The 23,949-nt window shown below is 50.8% G+C and overlaps 7 protein-coding genes across 7 annotated transcripts; 4 read left to right on the top strand and 3 right to left on the bottom strand.

Annotated features, from left to right (window-relative positions):
* Positions 1 to 371: 371 nt before the first annotated feature.
* On the bottom strand, positions 372 to 2,656 carry PtrM4_010720 (CPL domain containing protein; the record flags this gene model as incomplete). The annotated part of the gene is made up of 3 exons (XM_066102990.1): positions 372 to 1,818; positions 1,865 to 2,222; positions 2,275 to 2,656. The coding sequence occupies 3 exons, from the start codon at positions 2,654 to 2,656 to the stop codon at positions 372 to 374; spliced, it is 2,187 nt and encodes a 728-aa protein (XP_065965192.1).
* Positions 2,657 to 4,331: 1,675 nt separating this feature from the next.
* On the top strand, positions 4,332 to 4,984 carry PtrM4_010710 (PBP1, Protein interacting with poly(A)-binding protein; the record flags this gene model as incomplete). The annotated part of the gene is made up of 3 exons (XM_001931021.1): positions 4,332 to 4,372; positions 4,422 to 4,793; positions 4,846 to 4,984. 3 exons carry the CDS (start codon positions 4,332 to 4,334, stop codon positions 4,982 to 4,984), a joined length of 552 nt encoding a protein of 183 aa, XP_001931056.1.
* Positions 4,985 to 6,699: 1,715 nt separating this feature from the next.
* On the top strand, positions 6,700 to 10,221 carry PtrM4_010700 (RIC1 domain containing protein; the record flags this gene model as incomplete). Its single annotated transcript, XM_001931019.1, has 5 exons — positions 6,700 to 7,041; positions 7,092 to 8,504; positions 8,556 to 8,823; positions 8,871 to 9,358; positions 9,427 to 10,221. The coding sequence occupies 5 exons, from the start codon at positions 6,700 to 6,702 to the stop codon at positions 10,219 to 10,221; spliced, it is 3,306 nt and encodes a 1,101-aa protein (XP_001931054.1).
* Positions 10,222 to 11,517: 1,296 nt separating this feature from the next.
* Positions 11,518 to 13,893, top strand: PtrM4_010690 (Atrophin-1 multi-domain protein; the record flags this gene model as incomplete). The annotated part of the gene is made up of 2 exons (XM_001931018.2): positions 11,518 to 11,656; positions 11,843 to 13,893. The coding sequence occupies 2 exons, from the start codon at positions 11,518 to 11,520 to the stop codon at positions 13,891 to 13,893; spliced, it is 2,190 nt and encodes a 729-aa protein (XP_001931053.2).
* Positions 13,894 to 14,506: 613 nt separating this feature from the next.
* PtrM4_010680 (Inhibitor-I78 domain containing protein) lies at positions 14,507 to 14,846 on the bottom strand (the record flags this gene model as incomplete). The annotated part of the gene is made up of 2 exons (XM_001931017.2): positions 14,507 to 14,644; positions 14,748 to 14,846. The coding sequence occupies 2 exons, from the start codon at positions 14,844 to 14,846 to the stop codon at positions 14,507 to 14,509; spliced, it is 237 nt and encodes a 78-aa protein (XP_001931052.1).
* Positions 14,847 to 15,489: 643 nt separating this feature from the next.
* PtrM4_010670 (mitochondrial 2-oxodicarboxylate carrier 2) lies at positions 15,490 to 16,848 on the bottom strand (the record flags this gene model as incomplete). The annotated part of the gene is made up of 7 exons (XM_066102989.1): positions 15,490 to 16,141; positions 16,201 to 16,257; positions 16,310 to 16,393; positions 16,445 to 16,474; positions 16,534 to 16,544; positions 16,612 to 16,634; positions 16,797 to 16,848. 7 exons carry the CDS (start codon positions 16,846 to 16,848, stop codon positions 15,490 to 15,492), a joined length of 909 nt encoding a protein of 302 aa, XP_065965191.1.
* A 698-nt stretch (positions 16,849 to 17,546) lies between these two features.
* Positions 17,547 to 22,704, top strand: PtrM4_010660 (Superfamily I DNA and RNA helicase and helicase subunit; the record flags this gene model as incomplete). Its single annotated transcript, XM_066102988.1, has 4 exons — positions 17,547 to 18,953; positions 19,115 to 19,210; positions 19,257 to 20,013; positions 20,063 to 22,704. 4 exons carry the CDS (start codon positions 17,547 to 17,549, stop codon positions 22,702 to 22,704), a joined length of 4,902 nt encoding a protein of 1,633 aa, XP_065965190.1.
* Between the last annotated feature and the right edge of the window lie 1,245 nt (positions 22,705 to 23,949).

The raw sequence follows: 23,949 nt of genomic DNA, 5'->3' as shown, positions 1-23,949 counted from the left end.
TGTTGTGGGCTAGAAAACTGAGCGCGGTGGGAATTCGCTGGGTCCTCGAATGCGACGTCTAGATTCTGGTGTTTGAGGCCATCTATTTGCTATGTTTTGGAAGCGACGTAGGGAGGTGAGCATCAGGGAAGGAGCAACTCATTTTTTGTGATAAGAGCGACCAGCGATTCGCGTGGAATCTGCATATGCATATTTCAGCGGAAGCATTACTAAATCGAGTTGGTTACATAACTATGCGATATGTAACAAATACATACTGACATAACCATCATATCACAACAATGCAAGTTGAGTGGAGAAGACAAATGTGGAATGCCCAGATGGGTATCATACTACTTGTTCAAATGATACATACGCTGCTAAATGACTGTCTACAACTTTTCAAGAAGGATCCTTGCACCTGCATTCCCTCTAGGGGTGGTGTCCGACTTGTCGCCCTTTTTCTGCTTCTTGTTCTTTGACTCGCCATTTTGAGCACCCGAGGGGTTGGCAGCAGCCTCCAGAGCCTTCTTCTCCTTGTTCAAAGCTTTCAGGACCTCGTCCTTCTTTGAGAAGCCTTCGGCTTCAGTCAAGGCAACTACAACAAAAGAGCCCTGCCCCGTAGCCCACTCCTTAATGTTGCCCTTGATCTGAGGCCAGAGCAAATCGGCGAAACCAAGGGAAGGCTCAACCGGGACGACCTTTTTGGTCGTAGGGTCAAACTTGCCGCCTTGAACCAGCGTCTTCAGCATGTTCTTGCCGTGGCTTCCGGCTTTATTGTCTCCTGCTGATGCAGGCAGCGCAGAGTCCAAGACTGACTGCGACAGACGTGCAATCTCTGTCAAGGCATCCTTGCGCTTAGCTGGCTCAACCTCTGGTGCTCCAACGAGAACTTCACCCATGAATTGCAATCCGAACGCAAAAGAAGCAAATTCGGCAGCTCGGGCAGTGACTGCCGTTAGTAACTGCGGTTCGATGTTCTTTGCAATCTCTTGTAGACGGGTATTCGGGTCCTTCTTGGATGTTTTCTGGCGAATAGTGTACAACTCGGACAATCGCTCCCGTGTGTTGTCATCCAATAGCCACTTGGCATCTGCAACAAATGGGTACAACAGAACTGTACGTGCGCGAGTGTCGTTAACAAGGTTCAACACCTTTTCGGCGAGACTGTCATTGTTTGGTAGAAGTTCGCTAAAGATGGATTTGGCTGATAGCTTGGTGTCATCAGTGACTGCCATTGCGGCAAGGAGGACGTGATGAGCATGTTGATCGAAAGCCATGGTTTCGATTGTGTCCTTGTACGGCCGCAAAAAGAGCTTGCGGTCCTTGGCTGTGCCATAGGCGAAGCACAGTGACATTAGCCGCGAACCCGACTTTGTGAAGGCAAGATTCTTCAACAAATCCACGTTGTCGGCCTCTTCGCCTTCCTTGATTGTTGGGTCGGGCTTGAGGTGTTCGAGGAAGTCGTTCGCTTGTTCAGTCCCGGGCTCGCAAACGAGGAAATATTGCAACATAGCATCGTGCAGCATCGTGAAACCCGTGAGTTTCTTCTGAATGAGTGCATTGGTCTGGTTCTCCAGATAGTCCATGATGGGTTTCCTCTTCTCGGGCGATTCTTTTATGATGACTGACAACTCTGCGCTATCGGTGCCCTTCGTGTCAAGGCCCTTGATGGAGAATTCGGGCCCGTACCACTCACGCAGTAGGCGGCTCTTCTGCTCCGGAGTTGCAACAGCCCGGTATATATCGTCCAGTATCCATGCGGCTTCGGGATGGTTGATCATGCGCTTGACGTGGCCGTAGAATTCAGTAATGACAAGATCGCGAATTTCGGGGTCTCTGTTCCCATTAGTTCTGGAGTGGATTGTGTGGCTGGTCTGCTTACCCTTTCTCCACCAACTTGGCGATCAAGAACTTGGAGTACTTGCCCTCGGCCAGGACCTTGAACTCGCCCTTCAGCTCCCTTGCGATCATTCGCCTTTGCTCCATAGTCGAGTACTTTATCGCCGTCTGAATGACACGTACAGAGTCATGCTTGAAGACGAAGTCCTTGACTCTGCCTGTGATGATTTCGAATAGCTCCTTAACGAGCTCCTTTCGTTCGTCCTTGTCAACGTGCGACTTCAACCTAAGCTTCTCCCAAAGCTTCTTCGAGCGCTCAATTATGTCAGCGTTTGGCTTGGCAGCTTTTCGTTCTTTGGCGAGGGCCTTTTGCTTCGCATGCGCTTCTCGTGAGTTGTTCGCTGGAGACACAATTAGCCTGGTGCTTCGAACGTAATCCTCTCAAGACCTTACAGTTTAGACCCGCCAATTTTGACTCAGATACATCGCCTTTGGGCTTCTTCGATGATTCTGTGTCATCCTTGCGCTTGCGTGTCTTGCCGTTTGACTTTGCATCCTGTTCCTCAATCTCCTCGCTGCTTTCTGCATCGCTCATGTCTACATCTGCGCCCTCGGCAGCGGAGAAACCATAAAAGCCGTTTTCCTGCTCGCTAGTGTCCGACTCTTCGGATCCACCAGGGCTCTCTTCCTTTTTGGATTTGGATGGTTTCTTCGCAGGCTTGACTTCGTGTTTCGACTCGTGCTTCGAGGTAGGCTTATCGACTTTGACCTTTTTGCTCTTGGTCTTGATTTCGGGCGCAGTTGCGCCCGCGGATTTTCTTTTAATGCCGGCCATATTGAGACTTGTTCGTGGTGTTGCCGTCTCTCAGTTCAGTCGCAACATGTCGCGACTTCCCGAACTTTTTCTGAGAAGCGGGTCGAGGTTCTGCACCACTAACCCAAATGAGACAAGCGCCCTGGGCGTCTAAAATGCGACGTACCGGGCCATCACCAGGGCATCACTCCCAACTCCATCTTTGTCGGACTTCCGTGCTTCATGAACAGTCAAGGCCCATATCATGTTCCCAATCTAAGCATGGCAATTTCAAAAGCCTTCACTGTTATACAACGACCCTGCCTCTTACCTAGGACCCAGCTACGGCCAGCTGCTTGGTGTCCCCGCTCCTACATTGCATCTCTGGCGTGATTTCCTACCATGCGACTTTTGTAGGGCTGCAAAGGCCTGTTAGGCTTTTCTGTCGAACCGCAGCAAATACATCCTTTTAGCCTTGACTGGGGTATGAACATTCAGATTGCCTCACTTAAATCCCCGTCTCAATCCAGAACCTATTGCGGCATCGCGCTATGCAGCGAATGATCATCTTCCAGTTATATTGCATATCAATTTGAGCCTCTCCGAATGGTTCCTGACCTCCGAGGACGTCTATAGGTTACGCAATAACAGGAGGCGCGGATTTCTGCAACGCATTGATTAAGGAATACCATCATGCAAGTACGAGCTACCCCAGAAAAGCAGCTGCGATCGTTCCCCGCAATGATAATTACTACCGGATAATTCCTGCCGACCGGCCTGCGGGTAATGGAAGGATGTTTAAATCTACCTCGTCAGGTACACTGATTCTAGGACAATCGACATTGCCGACAGTAAACGCCGGTGGTCCTGTTATCATGACTGTTACGGAAACGTATCTATAAACAGCATCTCAAATAGTCTTTCCGAAAGAAGTCCCTGGTACCACATTCTAGCCCAGTTATATGTTACTCGAAAGCCACTGAAAGGAGAAATAATCAATCTGTTTCAAGCAAAGCATCTCTCTTCAGTTCCAGACGAGAGTGCATCGGCGATTGTGGAATGAGTACTACAACTGCATGCAATTGGATGTTCAAACATCCAGGTTTACTCTATCTTTTGTCGTATCCCGCACACTGCTCGGACCATACCCGAGTTCTGGATCAACCTCCGCATGGTCCCATAGCTAGGAAGATTGTCGTCAACTCCCAACGACTAGGGTGCTCAATCAAGCTGCTCCAATGCTTAGCACGCGTGCTACCAAGCAAGCCGGGGTGTGATTCCTAGCATGCTGATTTTGGCAATTGATCATCAGGTCCTGAGGATTCTGGACGCTTCCGCTCTGTAACCCGTGCAAAATCGATGGGCAGTGACGTGATAGAGACATCAGTCTTTATCATTTAGTCGACAACTCATCTGCATCATATTGAATTTTACCGTAGCATACAGGTACATGGTGCTTTGCCTGGTTCAAGGCGAGTGAAGTGGTGTAGACTCCACACAGATTGCGCGTCCGCAATATCTCATCTGCATAACATGATGTTGACACCCAAGCAGATGGCACTGGACTCGCTGTCAATCTACGACTTGCAGGACTATGGAGAAACTTTAGCCTTTTAGTATGCCTTCAAGAGCATATAAAGCACTGGTATCTTCGCGTTACCTCGACTTGTTCAACAAGCAAACATCCTCCGACTAGAAAACGCAAGAAAAAATCACCATGAAGATCTCTTCCGCTTGCTACACCCTGGGTTTGACCAGGTATGCAACTTACTGTTAACAACACTGAACCTTACTGACTCTTCAACAGCCTAGTTGCTGCCGCCCCTCAAGTTCCAGCACCCCCAAGCGGCTCTCCTCCTCCCGTGCCTAGCTTCCCTGGGGGCTTCCCCAGCGGGCCCTTCCCCAGCTTCCCAGCACCTACAGGCGGCTTTCCTGGATTCCCTGGTGGAGGAGCACCAACCCCTACTGGAGGCTTCCCTGGTTTCCCCAGCGGACCTTTCCCCAGCTTCCCAGCACCCACAGGCGGCTTTCCTGGATTCCCCGGTGGAGGAGCACCAGCCCCTACTGGAGGCTTTCCCGGCTTCCCCAGCGGTCCCTTCCCCAGTTTCCCAGCTCCCACTGGAGGTTTCCCCCGCCCATCGGTCAGCCGTGGACCCGTTCCCAGTTTTTCGCCCGTGCCGTACGTACATACTTAACAGACGATTTGCTTGGTTGTGCTGACTAGCAATTAGCCGCCCCTCAAGGAGCCGCACCTTTGCCACCTCTGTTCGTCCGACTCCTGTCCCACTACCGAGACCTACACGTAGTGCACTGCCCGTTCCAGAACGACCTTCCCCTACGCCCAATACTGAGGACGATGAGTCGCAGTAGAGTGTAGCCGGATTATGCGACGAAGTTTGCAGTAGTTATCGTTAATGTAGTTGGAGTTGTGAAGGATCAGTTCCGTAGCATTGTTTCTAACTAAACACACTGTCGTTACTTACAATGTTAACAAACTTCATGATACAATTGTGACTAATCTAAGCTTATCTGCTTTGCTAATGCGGATGTTTTTGTCCATGTCTGCATATGTAGTCACGACGTGGTGTTATGCCATACCCAAGCTTTACTCAAACGAACCAAAGACATAGTGACTCCACATGATTCCCAAGTATTGAATTATCCTATATAAAGATGTATATAATGCCATTGTTGTCGTGCAAATGTAGGGGGACATGGAGTTCGCAGCGTGCTCGTGCCAGGTGCAAAAAAGGGTGCATGAGAGTTTGTTCCTTGATCTTCACCACAAAAAGGAAATCCCGCAGGGTATCCAGTTATCATGTATGCAGATGTATATAATGCTGTTGGTCGCTTAGATGTAGAGGGGTAGAGTTTGTAGCGTGTTCATGGCAGGTGCCAAAAAAAGGTGGGTGTGATGTATCTCTCCTTCACAACAACCAAAAAAAGAACCTGGGGTATCTGACTGAAGCCAGACGAATGCTGATGAGAGTGGGACTCGAACCCACGCCACTTTCGTGACCAGGAATATGTGTTAAGATAACCTTAACCTGGCGCCATAACCAACTCGGCCATCTCACCGTATGTGATTGATGAAAAAAATGAGTAATAGTGAAAATATAACCACATACAATAAACATACACGTGTACGACTAGACGCTGTCAGATTGTTGGTAATCTCATGTTCTTGTTAGTACCATGCATGTGAAAATTCTGTGTCGGGTAGCGGTAGCGATCTAGTAAGCCTTCCGAAACCAATGATTCACTAGCAGAATCACCCTACCCAAGGCAATATCAGATGCGACACACACTTTGGTATTATTAATAATAAGATGTAGTTATAGGAAGAGTTCTAGTTAAACTGATAGATGGTATATTATGCACTTCAGCAAGTACTGTAGTCAGGAACCAGCGCAATCAATACACGGCTTAGATGCGGGGCTATACGCAAACCCATACAACGAGAGATCATCCTTGTGTATGAGAGACCTATAATTTTCATTACTCTTCCTGATCGTCTACTTAGATGTTTGTAATCCATCTTCCGCCGATTCGACAGTTTTCAAGAACGACAGCTCTTGAGTTTGCGGTATTAGTTCAATGTTATCGAAAACCTCCGTGTCAATCATTTTATCTATATGGCGATCACCAGCTGGCACGAAACCAAGCAGTTGGCGACATAAGCACGACCCCCGAAACTCATGTTGGTGGAACCACCGCAGTCGATGGCTTCCGGTTTCCTTCCTGATTGGGTAATCATGATCACGCTTATCCAAAGTCCACGCCACTTTGCACAACCAGGTTGGAAGTATGCATTAGCTCCAGCAGGTAGATGCATCGTGATAACAGCTCGTGTATAGTAGATCATTACTAATATCTACCGGTACCTACCAAAATACGGGAGTCGGTCAACTGTGCACGGACCTGCAGCCACAAAGTGCTGCGCCTCGTGCGGGTCAACAGGTTGACCGCCAAACTCCACAGCCACTCCACCCGAACCAAGCCAGCTAGCATGAACTCCATGAAGTACACATCCCCGCAGTGAGATGGGCGCGCGCAAATGCAGCCATCGCTTGCGGTAAAGCGCCATGACGTATTGGCCCATCTCGTCGCCCTCCGTCTTTGCGGCCACCAAACGTACGGAGCCAGGGCGCACGCACATCTCTCACGATGGCGTGGAGCACAAGCAATCAGACGAGAAACATGACGGATCGGGCGCCGCCACGACAACTCAGGCAAATAATGAGACATTCACGGAGAAGAAAAGTACGACGAAAGAGACGAAAGACACGCAATTGCCGCAAGTAGCCGCAGCGAACCAGCCGGTTGAGGACGACATACATGGCATTATAATTGCAATTAGAGTGACTAGGAGCGGTCACATGTTTGCAACTCTTACCAGGACGACTCTCACAGTGTGGCAGACAAAGGTATTGTTTATCCGGTCGTCTATTCGCTCAGTCACTGATATCTTCCCAAGCCTACGGTCGTTCTGGCCTCTGTACTGCGTTCAGAGCAGTCTGTCAAAACATACGGTCCAAATACAGATGTATTACTTCGACCCGACTCGCAAATCTTCGTCGTACAGACTACGCTCGGCTTCCTGATCACATACTCGCTCGCTCGCGACCATTCATCGCGCATATACAAGGCCCAGTTTACGAACACACATGGAGCGCATTCGAGGAGAAGCAGCGCAATTACGGGCTTCAAGATACAACGTCAGCATGACACCAATGCGGGACCTGGAGAGGGTAGCGGATTGAAAGAGCTCAGTCTACGCTTTCGCATGGTCATACGCGTTGATGCTGGTATTATAAGAGCCTTGGCCCTCGATGACGAATTGGTTGTTGCAACCGAGAAGCCTGCAGCTGTACAGTGTATCCGCTGGGCGCCGGACAACGCTGGGAGTCAAACAAGCACTGAATTACTATCCAAGATGACATGGATAGGGAAGGCTACCCTGCTTGACTTGGTCCATGACAGACCTATGAACCTGGCATGTTGGATCACTGGGGATGGACAAGCGTTTGCTGTGCAAAAGACGGCGAATCGAGACAGCGCTATACCGGGGATTTTCCGCGGTTATGGCTTCCATACTCCCCAGACCAACAATGACCACGGAGTCAAAGCTGCAATCAACGCAAGATTCTCTTTACTTGCTGTCGGATGCGCCAGGGGTGAGATATACGTATATACTGCAAAAGATTACACCGGCAACATCCCTCTTTCGCACAAACTACAACCCAATGTCACATCACCAGGGAAGTTGACTGTTTTGGCTTACTCACCTGATGGATATTGTTTATTCGCTGGTTACGAGAATGGCTGGGCGATGTGGAGTGTATATGGAAAGCCTGGCGCTACTAGCTTTACCTCAGACAGGACGCTTTCCGAGACGAACAAAGAGGGATGGCTTCTTAGTGTTAAGGAAGCATTCTGGATTGGGGGCGGTGCGGAACTTTTGATGCTAGGCAACAACGACAACCGTCTCTTCATTATAGAGATGGCTCGAAGCGCGGTCACGGGGTGCTTTTCGTCTGCCAATATATCACGTTCGCTGATGCAGACAAGTACCGGCTTCATGATATATCGCGGGTACGACTTGCCAGACCTGACAACCATTTCCGCTGAAGTCTCGCTTTGGCATCACGTTCAAGTTCCATCCGCCTACCTGGTGGACCAATGGCCAATCAGAAGTGCGGTCATATCGAATGATGGACGATACGTTGCAATAGCGGGCAAGAGAGGACTTGCTCATTACAGCGTGAATAGTGGACGTTGGAAAATGTTTGACGATCCCTTTATAGAAAACGAGTTTGCTGTGCGAGGTGGTATGTGTTGGTTCCAGCATGTTTTGATTGCGGCAGTTGAGTGCCACGAATCTCACGAGGTATGATTGGCACTTCATCCACTCCTCTGTTCATACTGACATGAGCTCAAGGTCCGAGTGTATTCACGCGAAGCAGCTCTCGACAACGGTCATATCATGCATACCCAGAAGCTACCCGCACCAATAGTGCTGATCGCTCCGTCCGGAGAGGATTCTCTTTTGGTCTATACTTACGAAAATATCTTGTACCACTACGTGATTAGTGTCACAGATGCGACCGTAAAGTTGGTTCAGGTCGGTCAGATTGCGCTGCATGGCATTATCCGCGCGCCTCCACGAGTGCGAGCACTAAGCTGGATATTACCCGAAGACCAAATTAGTGAGTCTTCCGCAGACCGTATCTTTGCACCTGCTAACAAGGCTCAGACAATGGGGACCCTTCCCAAGATGTGGCAGTTGCGACAATCCTGTTCCTTGTTGACGGAAAACTGGTGTTACTCCAGCCGACAACTACGGAAGGCGGTGAACTCAAGTACGAAATGCGCATTATTGCGCAGAACGTGGAGACATATGCTCTCATGCGCGACCACCCTGCATTTGCGCTAGACAAGCAAGTCGACTCTTTACCGCCTAGTCCTTCGGTAGGGCTGACGATGAACGATGTGCATGGTCACGATCTGCGCGATTCGCTGTGGTTCTTTGACGGCCATGACATGCGTGTTTGGATTGATATGCAAGACGTACTGTCGTCTGCATCTGCCGAAGTGGGCAGGGAGCTATCTACGCCGGTCAAGATTCCTGTCGACTTCTATCCACTCTCAGCATTGATCAACAAAGCCATCGTGTTTGGCGTAGAGTCCGAATTGATCCAACGCAGAGACACAAGCTTCGCCTTCTTGCGTTTTGGAACCAGGGTAAGCTGATGCGCGTCGTACAACGCACTATTGGCTACGTATTGATCGATTGCTGACGTATTTCACAGACGCACCTATTCCTTCCCGCATTACTACGCTCCCATCTGGCGCAGTTCAACCACCCTGCAGCCTTGCACCTAAGCCATCATTATCAACACCTCTTATATTTTCCCCATGCATTGGAAATCTTACTGCATGAAGTTCTAGACGAGGAAGTCGACACTCAGCCACCCCCAGAACAAGCTCTTTTACCAAGCGTACTATCGTTTCTGAGCTCGTTTCCTCAATATCTTGAAATTGTAGTACAGTGCACCCGCAAGACTGAGGTGCGATCATGGAGGACTTTGTTCGCCAATTTGCCACCACCAGAAGAGTTGTTCGAGGAATCGCTGCAGAAAGGCAACTTGAAGACAGCGGGTGGCTATCTTCTTGTTCTCCACACATTTGAAGAACTGCGTCCGACAGGGGATCAAGTCGTGCGCTTACTCCAACGAGCCAAAGACGAGCAGGACTGGGAGTTGTGCAAAGAGTTAGCGCGATTTCTCATGGCGCTGGATGAGTCTGGTGCAACGCTTCGAAGTACACTGGAGCTTGTAGAGCTGAAGAGCCCGTCAGCAGAATCGGGCCAGTCCCACTTCACATTTCATGCCACTCGACTGGGCATACCCTCAAGAGGACGCACCAATGGACACCTCACACCAGGCGGCCCGAAGACTGAAATTGGGCCCGGCGGGAATAGTAGAACGTCGGGAGATAGTGGTGATGCTAGCGTCGGGGGGACCGACATCAGTCCTGGGAGCGGCACAGGCCCGCAGACACCTGTGGATTATTTTGGCCTTGGAATGAGCAACTTGCACCAGTAGGTGTGGTAGCTGGAGCTTTATAGATATGTATATTTGGTACACAGTTATAAAGTACTGCAAGTGTACCAATTCGTTCGAAGCTGCTATGCTTACATTGGCCTGGCGAGGCGACTTGGAGCTGACCAGCCTCCCGATCTACTTGCCCGACACATCCAAAGTCATGGTAGGGCTCTACCGTTGGAATTATCGAGCGGCACAGGCTCGTATCGACCCCACAGGGCTGCTGACGCGGATGTAGGTCGAGGAGGGAATGCCCAACGATTGGGTGAAGACAGTTGACCCACTTGTCCCGACCGCATCTTTGACAGAACCCCCAGACATGGCGGGCCCGCGTCGCTGGTAAACCAAGTAAGCGAAGGTTTTTAGACTGTGCTCGCATCTGTGTAATGTGTCTGGCGTGGAATCGCATGACAATTCGTATTCCGTGTCGCGCAAAAGTATGTACATGAACAGCTGAGCCAAGGCGCTTCTACATCACACGCCTGCACTGGGCAAGATTGCGTACAGATAAGAGGTCAGGATGTGCATAGCTCGTTTGCAGTGCTGTGTGATGGTACGGCGGCGGTGAGTTCGCTTGAGGCGTTCAGCACCTGCATGGGTGGGATTGGTGTCAGCACCCGCACGTGTAAACTAGTGTCCAATGATATATACGGTGCTCTCTGGGGATGACGAGCGGGGTGTTCGGTGGCTCAAAGAAAAGAATTGGTGACAAAGAGGGCGCAGACGTTTGGCGTCTCTGCCCTCGCAATGACCACGCTCGTCCCATATCAATCCCGACTTGAGCATATGGCGTGCTGTCCAGGTATGCAATCCAAGAATGTTCTAACCCATCATGACGCCACCAGGAAAGTGGGCTGGGCTTCGGGCCAGCAATGCCTCTATCCCCGCCCGTGCAGGCCCCTCGTTCCATCGCTCGAGCCAGCATCATGGCACAGCCACCGATTGCTTCACCGTATGTGTGTGTCTCCCCGCAACATTACTGCTGCGCATCACCAACATACCCAACCGTCCCTGCATGACGCACAATTGCCTACTTGTCGCCTCACGCTGCGACGCATGGCCGGCATCTCGCATTCTGGCACAAAGCACAAACGGCAAGGCACCCAGCTGCCGGCCGTATATATAAACTTCTGGCCCCTTGGCCTTCAGCCCTACTAATACCAATTCATCCTTCGCCCCTTCTGTCTGACTTTCTGCAACCTGAACAAGAAAAGATCTCTATATCCGCGATATCATTTGGATGCTGCGTTCACCTGCCAAACTTGCCAGTGCTTGACTATCGAGCTAGTCGACACAATGACAGCCCCTCCAGCCGAACGACCTCTGTTTCTCGCCGCCCATCACACGCCATTTGCCTATCCTTCGCCAGCCTCAACTGTAGCTTCCGATACGAGCTTGCCCTGGAGCTCCATGTCGCCTCATCATGAACCCATTGGTTAGTGGGCCTCTTTCGTTACACGATATGTATCCGATTTGCGTACATCGCTTCCAGAGATGTCGCGCCGAGGTTCATTGCCCATGCCCGCTGCACCTACATGGTGTGCAACCACATTACGAACACCAACGTCACCCATCTTACGGTTTCATGCTTTCGGATATGTATACTAACACCCGAGCAAAGTCGCACATCCACGAACCTCAACCAAGAGTCTTTCACCAACGGAACCGTCATCACGCAATGAAGATTTCCGTTGGATTACCGCCAACACTCCTGATGGATTCAAAAAGAAAGAGGTCATGCATGAGGTTCGCCAAGGAGCCATGCTCAGTTTCTTAAAGAAAGAGAAGACATCGGACGACGCTTCTAGGGCAGGCAGTGAAGTTTCGGACAGGTCGAGTTTTGAAGGTCGAGGTGCCTCCAAATCGCGTTCCGGTGCAACGTCCAAAAGAAAAAGCAGCAGCGGGAATAAGCAAAACTCGCACACCAAATCTCCGAAGCCAATCAAAAGCACCCAAGAGGCTCCGCGTCCTGATACCCAGGTAGTGCGGGCAGGACCTCGCCAGTCTACTCTGCCGCAAGGACCTATCGTCGTTCCTGTTAGGACAGACCAAGTATACCCATTCGACATCTTTCCAATGCCTCCTTTAGTATCGATTGGCGAGAACATTGATCCCTTCCGAACCATGTTCCAGTCCGCCCATCCCAACGTATCAGTCACAGTACTGAAGCACCACTGCAGCAGATATTTCGGTACTGAGGGTTTAGGCAAACACTGGATCCCCGCATGCCTTGAACACCCGCACACATTCCTCAGCACTTTGTATATGGCTTCCGCACACCACGACGTGATCCAACGAAGTGAAGTGGAGAGCATAGAGACTGCAGCATTGCGGAACGATGTCATTATTCTCGTGAGTGGGAATTTGACTAATGGCGCGGAGAGCGTGGCTGATCACAATATCATTGCGGTCAGCCAGCTCATACTGGGTGAAGTGATTGGCCGCAACGAAGGTTCCTTGTCGTACCACCAAGGCGGCATTGAAACTATGATCAAACAGCGCGGTGGCCTAGAGTACCTGGGCATGGACGGTATGATAGCCTCCGCAGTCTCGTGGGCACATCTGGCGACCTCTGTCCTGCGGGAAATGAGGCCAAATCCCATGTATGTCAGGTACTGCGCCAGCAGGTCGTCCAAAAAATACCCGCTCAACGTTGCCATACCGGAGTCGCCACTCTATTATCCCCACGGCAAGTACGTGACACTAGAGAGGTCAACAGAATGCAACTCGGACGCACAAAAGCTTCTGAATGAAATAAGAACGATGATTGATGAATTCATCCACGAGTCAAGGCAAAGTCGGCGGAACGTGGAGAGGCTTACGAGTCTATACGATCGAATAGCATTTTGCCCACCTGTACAAGAACTTCGCAAGAACCAAGTCTTAAAATCCGAGGACTGGAAGTACGAGGCCATTCGAATTACGGCTGTTGTCCAAGCAAATGCCATTTTCCATCGGATAACCCTGTCCTCCGCACTCACCAATTTGCAATCGTCAGGAATGCCATCCACACTCTACAGGACATCAGCAGCCTCTCAGTCCAACGAATCTCTCTTTTCGACCTTTGATCCCCACTACTCAACACCATTAACAGACTACTCAGTCAGCCCATCCTACAGCACCTACAGCACTGCAAACACGACAGCTTCACAACCCGGCTTCCCATTTCACCACTACCGCCCCTCAGCCTCATCAACATACTCGCACCGCCTCTCCACCTCTTCAACGTTCTCCCAACGCCCTTCCGTCTCCTCCCTCCATTCAGGCTCCTCCGACGTCTTCCTCTTCCCCCGACCCACCACCACAATCGCACAACCTAGCACTCGACCCGCCACCAACATCCTCAACGACCTCAAAGAAGCTCTTGAAAGATCAAACCTCTCCGAGTGCTGGTCGGATATGGCCGGCGTTCTCCTCTGGATCGGTCTTGTCATGGGCGCCGCGAGCAACAAGCACGATAACAAGGTCCTGCGCCGTTACTTCTCTGCCACAACAATGCGCACCTGTATCATGTTGTGCTTTGAGCATCCCGAGGGTATGCATGCTATCATGCTGAGGATGAGCGAGGTCGTCAAGGCGCTGGGTCAAAGTGGTACTGATGATGCGCAGTTTGCGGTTGCGGATACCACGGGTGATTGTGAGAGCGCGAAGAGGAAACGCCCGAGGGCGTAGTTTCGTCCACCACATTCATTTTTGGGAACATTGCAATAAGCTTTGTGTTCTCCACTGTGGCGGTATACAAAAGGTACTTGCTCTTCGGCGAAGCCGAGTATCCGTGCGCAATGGTAGGGCTGTAGGGCTGCAAGGGAGGGGCATGGCTTACTGAGATGAAAATGATGACTGAGGCAGCCAGGGACCGTGAAATGTTTGTACGATGGCGCTTATTTTTCCCCTACTGTATGATACCACGTTTATTGTTTCTACCAGGCGCTGCTGTTCTCTGGGTTCGGGTAGTTGATTTTTCGTTGTTATTCGGCATTGGCGAAACGTTCTTCGGGATACGGTACCTTTTCTAGATCAGTGGCGAGAACACCACTCTTTTTCAGACGTTCGCGTGTATGAACGACATGGACATATTTCATATCACAGCGATGAGCAGAAGCAGCATCAGCATCAGCATCAGCATCAGCAAGCAGAGGTGTTCAAGAAACCGTGACTTATTTCCTTGTTGAGTTCTGTTAAGATGACCTTCAATATTCATACCTCATACCGCACCACTACCCTAACTCCATCAGATTGTTATATCGTCTGTAGCCCTGCGCCATGTAACAGCAACCACTCGCGCCTAACCATGGGTGACCTTCTTAACCGTACCATCCTCATCAACATGGACATTCAGCCTCTCAGGCTTGTGATCCATGGTGCTCATCGAATCGGGCTTGACGATGCGGTGTTCCTTGGGGAGATCGGTCTTTGCGAATGTCTTTTCGGCGTATGTATTAGCTTTGCTATAACTGCCTATTTGACTTCGCTATAAGGGAGATAGGGGGGATATGATAAGGGAAAGGAGGCAAGATTGAACTAACCATCTCATCATGCTGATCACCAAGTTTCTTGCCCATGAGCTTGGTCATCCAGTCTTCCTTTCCGTCTGTGGACTGTAGGCCGGGAACTACGAGAGGCATCTTGATGTAGCGCTGCTTGTTTGCTGTGGAAGAAGAGGTGGTGTATTAGGTTTGTTGAATGAACTAGATTCGTAGACTGTGTGTGGTGATCAGCTTTTGTAAAACTGATAGAAGAAGAGGGGCGGCGTACTTATGTGTGTTGTTGGACCCTGGCTCTTATGATTGCAAAAGGAATCTTGGTTGTTTGGGCAGTTGGTAGTTACCTAGGAGGGGTGTGGTCAGGCTGCAACAATGGGTGGTGGCTGCGTTGGTTGGCTGGAGGGGTGACGTCATCCGCGTCTAGCCGCCCGCGTTGCGCGTGTGGTGGGGTCATACTGAGCGCGGGGGCAACGGTGGGCAGTAGCAATCCAGACCAGTGTTCTTTGAGTCTAGGCGAATAAGCAATCATGTCGCGTGAAGCAATTCCAAGGTATGAAGATACTGAGTTTGGGGAGATAACGGTGTGGGCGGTGATCTACGCAACGGATAGAGGGCTAGTGTCACATGTCGAAGAGATAGCACGATCATCATGAAGTGTTTGAGTAATGCTATTTGACCCTGCTTTGCTGATGTAGCAGAAGCGGATACGGGATGCACAGTCTATTGTCCGGTTTCGCGTTTAGGAGTCTACGATGAGAGGCCATACACTGCAGCTTGGCGTCGTCTACTTACCGTCGCGCATAGTGCGGAAGAAATCCATGACACCGGTGAAGACGACGAGAAGGATACCACCTCCGGGACCCAGTCTCAGCACCTTGGGCAGGAAACCCTTGTAAAGCGCAGCGAAGCCCTCCTCCTTCATGACGGTGCCGAGGGCAGGATATGCCCAGTTGTACTTGGGTACTGAGCCGGCAACCTTGGGCGAGTTCTGGATACGGGACTTGACGACATCCATGGGGGTGTTGAGAATAGTACCGACAGTGCCACCGACAGCACCAGAAATGAGGTCATTTGTGATTTGACCCTTCTTGTCAGAGGCCGCAGGCAGGAGAGCGCGGACCTGGAAGATGCAACCAAAGTAGCCTGCATTCCAGAGAATGTGCCTCCACATGGTCGACTCTAGACCCTGGTACAAGGTAAGAGGGCCTTCCTGCTTGACAATCTTCATAACGCAGTCCATCATGCCGTTGTACTTGTGCGCCTGCGCCCTGTCTTGCAACCGAATCTTGACGAGCTCGAAGGGTACGACGACGAAGGATTCGGTTGCACCAGCAGTGGCGCCAGTGAGGATGGAGAGGGACTGGTTCATCTTGTTTTGACCGAATAGGTTACGATAGAAGGTGCCCCATGAGTCGTTGGCCGCAAACTTGGTGGCCCTAAATGGCGTCAGCGAACAGTACAGAGATGGAGATTCGCAGTCTGGACGTGTAAATACCTTTTGGGAGCTTCCATAAGAATGGGAGCGCTAATACCACGGTACAGTCTTGAAAAACTGAGAGGTGTTAGCCCATGGAGTCTGAGTGCCCAGGGTTGCTACAGCGTACCCCTCATTCTTGATGATCTTCCTGAAGCAGTCTACCATGCCATTGTAGCCTTCATCACCAACAACCTTGCCAGTCTGGAGTTGTCTACGTGGATTTAGAGGTGGTTACGATATGATTTGACGTGCAGTCGCTTACACTCTGGTCTTGACGACGTCCAGCGGGTACCTTTGGGTTTAGTCAGCATTGAAACTCCTGCGTCCGGTTACATAGTGAATGGTGCGCACATGATCAGAATCTATACGCGCAAGATAAAATCAGCATTGGTCGCCTCACGCGAGCTCCGGCAGAGTTGGCGCACTCACTTCTGACACACCGGCCACGGCACCTATACATGATTAACGTTTGTTCACAGAGCTCAATTGAATTGTACTGCAGATGGTAGTTTGGAAGGCAGCTAGAGTCACACTGCGGCTTCTGTCAAGCTACCAGACAGGTACACATGACAGTCGCATCGGAGGTGAGCGGCGTTAAGAAAGGTTAGACTTACCAGCCGCGAACTGGTAGACAAAAGGCAATGGCTTCGCATCGGCAGCAGACATGTTGGCGATAGTACTACAAGGGGAGTGTCTGAGGAAAAAGTGTGAAGAAGAAGGTCTGGTGTGCTGTGAGCGGCGCGCGGCAGCTCACGCAATCTGGGGAAAGAAAGAGCCCCAGCAACGTGGGATGGAATCTCTAAACTCCGCTTAGTAGGCGATGCAAGTGGCCCCAGCTTGTTATGTGACAAAGCTGCAATTGGTGCAAAAGCACGAATCTGACTCGTCCCTAGTTCCCGTCTCTTTCGAATGTACGTGATACGCGGAGGCACTTGCGATATGTGTGTCAAGTGCCTGTCAATTCCATGACCGATTGCGGTTGGCGGCGTAGGTCCCGCACTCTCCAACTCGGCTCCGAGACAAACATTGCTCCGAGCCTTAGCCGGCGCCCACCCACGTGACTTCGCTTCTATGTTCCGCTTTGGCTTCACCCCAGCTTATTGGCTGCACGCGACGCGTTCACGCGTTCAGTCCACTTCCGACGTCCATCGCCTCCATGTCGACTCGCCAGAGGTCATTCTTTGACCAGGACCAGAAGCCGAAGGTATTTTGATGACACTCAGCATTCACCGAAAACATACTTATCGTCTTCCCTGCAGCAATATCGAGGCCAATGGAACCGCCCGCGCAACGGTGCCTTCCCCCACCACCCTAATAACCACGCCGCACCACCGACGTGGCAAGTAGTAAGCGGCCCTCCCATCATGCCGTCGACTCAAACCCGGACGAAGCTTAAGTCTTTCCAATTCGTTGAGAGTGCGTCAAATGCCGAATCTTTGAAGGCGTGTGAGGCTGAGAAAGAGAACCTACCCGCTGCGCTAGCCAAGATATCTAAATCAATGGCCACGCCAAAGGCGAACCGAGTCGCAAAAGATGTTAGCAACAACAACAAGACGCCAAAGCTACCAACCATCACCGACTGCCCGCCGCCATCCACTCCAGCCACCAAGAGACTACCGCTGGCGGATCTCGTTGGGAATATTGATGACTCCTCGCGACATGCGCCGCCGCCCGTCGCTTCACCAGAAGAGCAGCTGATATGGAGAGGGTCGCAAGCAGTGAATACACCTTTGCCACGGAAGAACAAGAAGCGCGCTAGGAGTTCGTCGCCTGCACCGTCACAAGAAGACAGTAGACTCGATCAGGCCCGGAAAGACATCACGACCCCCCAGGCTGATCCGGCCATGGAACTATGGTCGCGGTACACAAACAGCAAAGGGACACCAGGCGCCAATAAGAATGTAGCATTTGCGCACCTGATCAATGAGTCGTCACCGAGATCTGCTGCCGCTGCTGGAAGCGTCAACGGACTACGACGCTGGGCGAGCTGTGGCGTTGAGTTTCCCGCCTCGAACGTGAAGAGGAGGCGAGTGCATGGTGTTTTCCACCAGGAGAAAGATACAACCGAGGATGTGTTTGCTGGCGCTTCCAGTTCCGATGGTACGATGCCGGGACAACCTGCGAAGCCCAATATTGCAAGCATGGTGCAGCGAATGAGGGAATGCGTATCGAAACCGCAGCCGCGCATATACTCGCAACTTCCCTCGAGTTCGTCTCCGTTACCCGCGGCTGGAGATCGCCAAGGTGTCTCGTCAGGTTCCCCTCTACAGCGACGTGCCCGGGAGCAAGATATGGACACGTCTGAAACCATGCAACCCGGGTCAGAGCCTCTTGGTGTGGGCCTGGATGGTGATGATGAGCTTGTTCAAGAAGAGGATGACTCTAATGTTGAACTGGTAGCCGACCAACCCCAAGCATCTCCAGGATCATCAGATGACTTTGGGGATGATGATTTTGATACGGACCTCGTAGAAGCCCTGGATATAGTGCCCCAGCACGTCGATCAACCAACATATCTGACAAGCTATGTTACCGTTCCTACAGAACCGGTCAGTCCACCGCCGCCCGAACAACACGTAACTTTGCCAGCCCTCCCACAGACCGGAAGTGACGACGAGTTCGGAATAGACGATGAGGATGATTTTGCTGCGGACTTGGAGCAAGTTGCATCTCTCTACGATACGAGATCTGTAGAGTCGGCAACAACAGGTCAAGCCGCTGCAACAGGAAACGAAGAATTCGCAGCCACTGAAGATGCCACACCAGCGCCTGTAATCAATCTCCTGGATGACGATGACGACGACGAGTTTGGTGACGATATTGATGCCGAAGAGTTCGCTGCTGCTGAAGTCGCGGCGACACAGGTACCAGCAAGTACTGTACGTACCACCCATAATCACCCATGATGATGAAGCCGTACTAACTCTCGAAGAGCCAGCAGGACAATAGGGCCATACAGCGTTACTTAATCAAACAAGTGGACGAAGGTTCATACACCACCGACCGTGGTTATCAAATGCCTGAGAAGGTCAGTCTCCTTTCCAATAGTTCAGTGCCGGAGCTAACACACCTAGGTGCTATTGGTCGAAGAAGAGAAAACAAAGCTGTTCAAAGCTATCACCCTACGACAAGCTTGGTTCGATACGCCTTGTACAACAGGGTCTTTTGTTCACGTCATTGGCGAATTCACAAACACTGGCCAGTGCATAATTGACGATCACCACAATATGCTCATCTTGCATCCAGACCATCTTATCTCATCAACCGTCGTTGCCGATTCATTTGGTTGCTTACGACGAGCGGTGCTCCAGGACAGAGTCAAGGCGACGAGCAAGGCTAATGCGCCTATGCTCTACGGCACATTGCTCCACGAGCTCTTTCAAGAAGCCATGAAAGTGAACAAATGGGACTCCGTATTTCTTTCGGAAATAATTGATGTCCTTTTACCGCGCCATTTGGAGACTATTCTGGAGATCAACTCGACGTGCGAAGCCATTAAGGAACACATGAGCAGCAAGCTACCCGAGCTGCAGGCTTGGGCAAAGTTGTTTGTTCGCGCAGAACCTCAAAATGACGCTGTTGTTCGAGAGCTTAATGGGCGGCAGTCTATCATGAGCATTAATAAATTGCTCGACGTCGAAGAACATGTTTGGTCCCCCATGTACGGTTTGAAAGGAAACATAGATGCTACCGTACAAGTCACAATGCGGGATGATCAGGGTGAACGGACTCTGACAGTGCCGTTTGAAGTGAAGACTGGCAAGAACTCTTCGAATGCTGCGCACGTCGCGCAAACTGCTTTGTATAACCTATTGTTATCCAATCGTTATGGTATGATTCATTGTTAAAAAGTAAGCCCATATATGGCTAACCAGTACAGATGTTGATATTGCATACGGCATCCTGTATTACCTCGAAACTTCCGATATCAGTCGCGTCCCCGCTGTTCGTAACGACATCATGCACATGATCATCAAGCGTAATGAGCTGGCATGTTACGTCCGAGATCGCATTGAACTACCGCCTATCTTGAAAGAGGACTTCAAGTGTCAAAAGTGCTACGCACAGGAGTCATGCTTTTTGTATCACAATCTCGTTGAGGATGGGAAAGGTGAGATGCTAAACAAGAAGACAAAAGAGCGATACGACGAGCTCGTACAACCACTGCAGCGTTCCCACCAGGACTTCATGAAGAAATGGGATATCCTCTTAACCAAGGAAGAGACGGATATGATGAAGTTTCGCCGAGAATTATGGACCATGCTGAGCACCGACCGTGAGAAGTTGGGCCGCTGCTTCTCCAACGTTATACTAGAACCTGGGTCTGCACACGAAGAGGAGAACGGCCAGAAGATCAACCGGTACAGCTACACATTCATCAAACAGCGGCCGGTACCAGGCTTCTCCTTCACCGAATCCCAACTCATCGTCGGTGAGCCCATCGTGGTATCAGATGAACAAGGCCATTTCGCGCTGGCAAATGGGTATGTGACCAACGTCAAGAAGCGCCGGATCACTGTTGCTGTTGATAGACGGCTGCACAATGCTCGTATCAAGCTCCCGGGCTTCAATTCGCAAAGCAATCAGACCTTCGCCGGCATCATGGAGGTTACCAAAGAAGGCGATACAGTCTCCAAACATGAGGCCGATGAGGAGCCAGTGTTGTATCGTTTGGATAAAGACGAGTTCAGCAACGGCATGGCTGCAGCCCGCAACAACCTTATCCAAATTATGGACAACAGCGTCTACAAAGCTCACGACCTTCGTGCGCTCATTGTGGATGGGCGAGCGCCCGTGTTCAAGCCTGTCACGGATGCACTATCAATACCCCAATCGTCACAAATGTCTATGAATTCCGATCAACGAGCTGCTGTCTCTAAAGTCATGTCTGCGAAAGACTATGCACTGGTGCTAGGGATGCCCGGGACCGGAAAAACAACGACAATTGCGCACATTATCCGGACCCTCGTTGCAAAAGGCAAAAGTGTCTTGCTCACTTCCTACACACATACTGCAGTTGACAATATTCTTCTCAAAATCCGGGACGACAAAATTGGCATACTGCGCCTTGGCACGGTAAAGAAGATCCACCCAGAGGTTCGAGAGTTCGCTACGCTCGGAGTAGAGCCAAAGGATAGTGTGGAGGAGCTTGAGAGATCTTGGATGGAGCCGCCCGTCGTGGCCACTACTTGCTTGACTATCAACCATTCCCTCTTCAACCGTCGAGTCTTTGACTACTGCATCGTCGACGAGGCATCACAAATCACGCTACCAGTCTGCCTTGGACCTATTCGCATGGCCCAGAAGTTCATCCTTGTAGGTGATCACTACCAGCTTCCGCCGTTGGTACAGAACAAGGAAGCCATGGAAGGTGGCCTAGATGTCTCACTGTTCAAGCTGCTCTGTGAAGCCCACCCACAGGCAGTTGTCAGCTTAGAGCATCAATACCGTATGTGCGCCGATGTCATGCTGTTGTCCAATACCTTTATATACTCTGGAAGATTGAAGTGCGGTACCGCTAGTGTAGCCTCCCGCAAGCTCGCACTGCCGAAGCCAGATGGCTTAAAGACCTATCACCAGAAGCGATACCTGTCCCGATCGAGTGCAGCGGAAACTTGTTCTGGTTCAGATACCGCAGGCTGTTGGCTGACACAGTCTTTGTCCCCAGACCAGCCCGTGGTATTTATCAATACCGACCTGATTTCCGCTACCCTGGAAACACAGTCAGGGTCCCGCATCACCAACACGCTCGAAGCCCGCCTCGTCACACAGCTTACAGTATCACTCCTTAGCCTTGGAGTTGCGGCCGATGAGATCGGCATCATAGCCTTCTATCGCTCGCAACTCGCTATGCTGCGCCAAAGTTTGTCATCAGCATATACACAAACACAATCATCTGAGCTCGCCGCACCAGCAATCAGTGGTCAAGGATGCGCGGGCGTCGAACTGCATACCGCCGACAAATTCCAAGGTCGCGACAAAGAAGTTGTGATAGTATCTTGTGTGCGCAGCAACGAAAACGGAGTAGTGGGTGACCTACTCAAAGACAGAAGACGTGTCAATGTTGCTCTCACACGCGCACGATCCAAGCTCGTCATCCTGGGCAGTGAGAAGACACTCTCTAGTAATGAACTCCTGCGCGACCTGGTCACCCTCTGCCGAAAGAAAAACTGGGTCATCGATCTCCAGTCTGAAATGATCGATTCTCATAGCTTCGACGAAGGCATCACACAAACCAGTAAAACGCCAACCCGTCCTTCACATCAATTGACTCATGTAGATATCATGGTCAGAAGCCCCGTTCTATCACCCACGCCATGCAAGAAACGCAAGGCACTCGGTGATCTGGCTGCCACTTCTGAGCAAGTCAATGCCAGGAGTCCGAAACGGAGGCTGGGTAACAAGAGCTCCAGTGGCAGTCCCGAGGTGAGGAGGATACCTGGCAAGGTATTTACGGCTGGGAAGAGGGGAATCTTGGATGGAAGACCGATATTGAGGGACATTTACAATGGCGCTATTTAGGAGTGGGTTACGGTTCATGACGGGATGTTGAACGTTGGCCGGCTTTCATTGTGCAATCTGCTGGGGATTCGTTGTTCGTATTCTCATTCGTATTCATGAATGGGTAGGATAGATAGGATAGGATACGTGGCGCATTTTCGTGTAGGATAAGGGGCTATTATTCGATTTACATAGTTATATACCATATTTGCGTTTTTGTGAAGAGACGTTGAATGCATCAAGACGTATTGCACGTTCCACCACTTTATTTTTGTGCCCTAACCGGTCGTTACTTGCCTAGGTGGGTATGTATGCGTAAAGACGGCGACGACACATGAAGACTGCATAGGAAATGTATTCCGCTCACTTTTCTTATCGCCTAGTCTATTATGCAAAAAGACAGCTTTTGTTGAGAATATCTGGGTTCAGTCCAGGTAGAAGGTGCTTGGGGGTCACATGATGTGCTGGTGTGGCAGGCACTGCCCGGTGGGCAATGGCATCCACCACAACAGCCTGAGAGGACACATAACACGACAGTCAATACAATACGTTGCAGCCACCCCGCCTTGTCCCTCCTCCCACTCGGTTATCCATGGTAGTCATACTACTAGAGGGACCTTGTTCCAATAGGTTATGAGCCCGGGTCGCTTTCAGCGCATCAGCATGTTCGCAAAGGAACTGCTGGTTGGGTGAGTGACCAGAGCCGAGTAAGGGTAAGAGCATGAGGTCAGCGCCGAGTAGGGCCAGAGCCGGAGTCAGCACCGTGAAGGGCCTGCGTTGCAAACCACTCGCATTACTTTGTCTCCCTGCCTTAATTGCGGGGGTGTGTTGAGAAGGTATATATACCAATCAACGCAGGGGCAAAGAGTGTTCACTTTTTGTCTCAACAGCTTTCTTGGAATGCGATTATGACTCCCCGTTTTCGACACCATGCAGTCGTGCCCCTTCTCTTGCTCTTGCCTTTGCACTGACGTTCGACTGCCGACTCCTGCAGACATATCGGCCAAGATCTCTAGTCACAGAGGAAAACCTGGAAGGGGAAGTTCGGCATATTACAAATGATGCTTGGATGAAGATGAAGATGAGGGATAGTGAGACTGCCGCAGAGAAGATCAACGGGGACAAAGACCAATGATGTATAGAGGCTAGACTGAGCGAAGTTGAGCTATGCACAACTACACAATCCCTGTTATGTCCCTGTACCCGTATTCTCTTATCCAAGAAACGATAACCAATCCAACCCATCTTCCACTCGCCATATCCAAC

The sequence above is a fragment of the Pyrenophora tritici-repentis genome, chromosome 1 (genome assembly GCF_003171515.1).
Source record: "Pyrenophora tritici-repentis strain M4 chromosome 1, whole genome shotgun sequence".
NCBI classification, from domain to species: domain Eukaryota; kingdom Fungi; phylum Ascomycota; class Dothideomycetes; order Pleosporales; family Pleosporaceae; genus Pyrenophora; species Pyrenophora tritici-repentis.
Note: the sequence above shows the minus strand (reverse complement) of the source record. Positions and strands in the feature narration are given on the sequence as shown.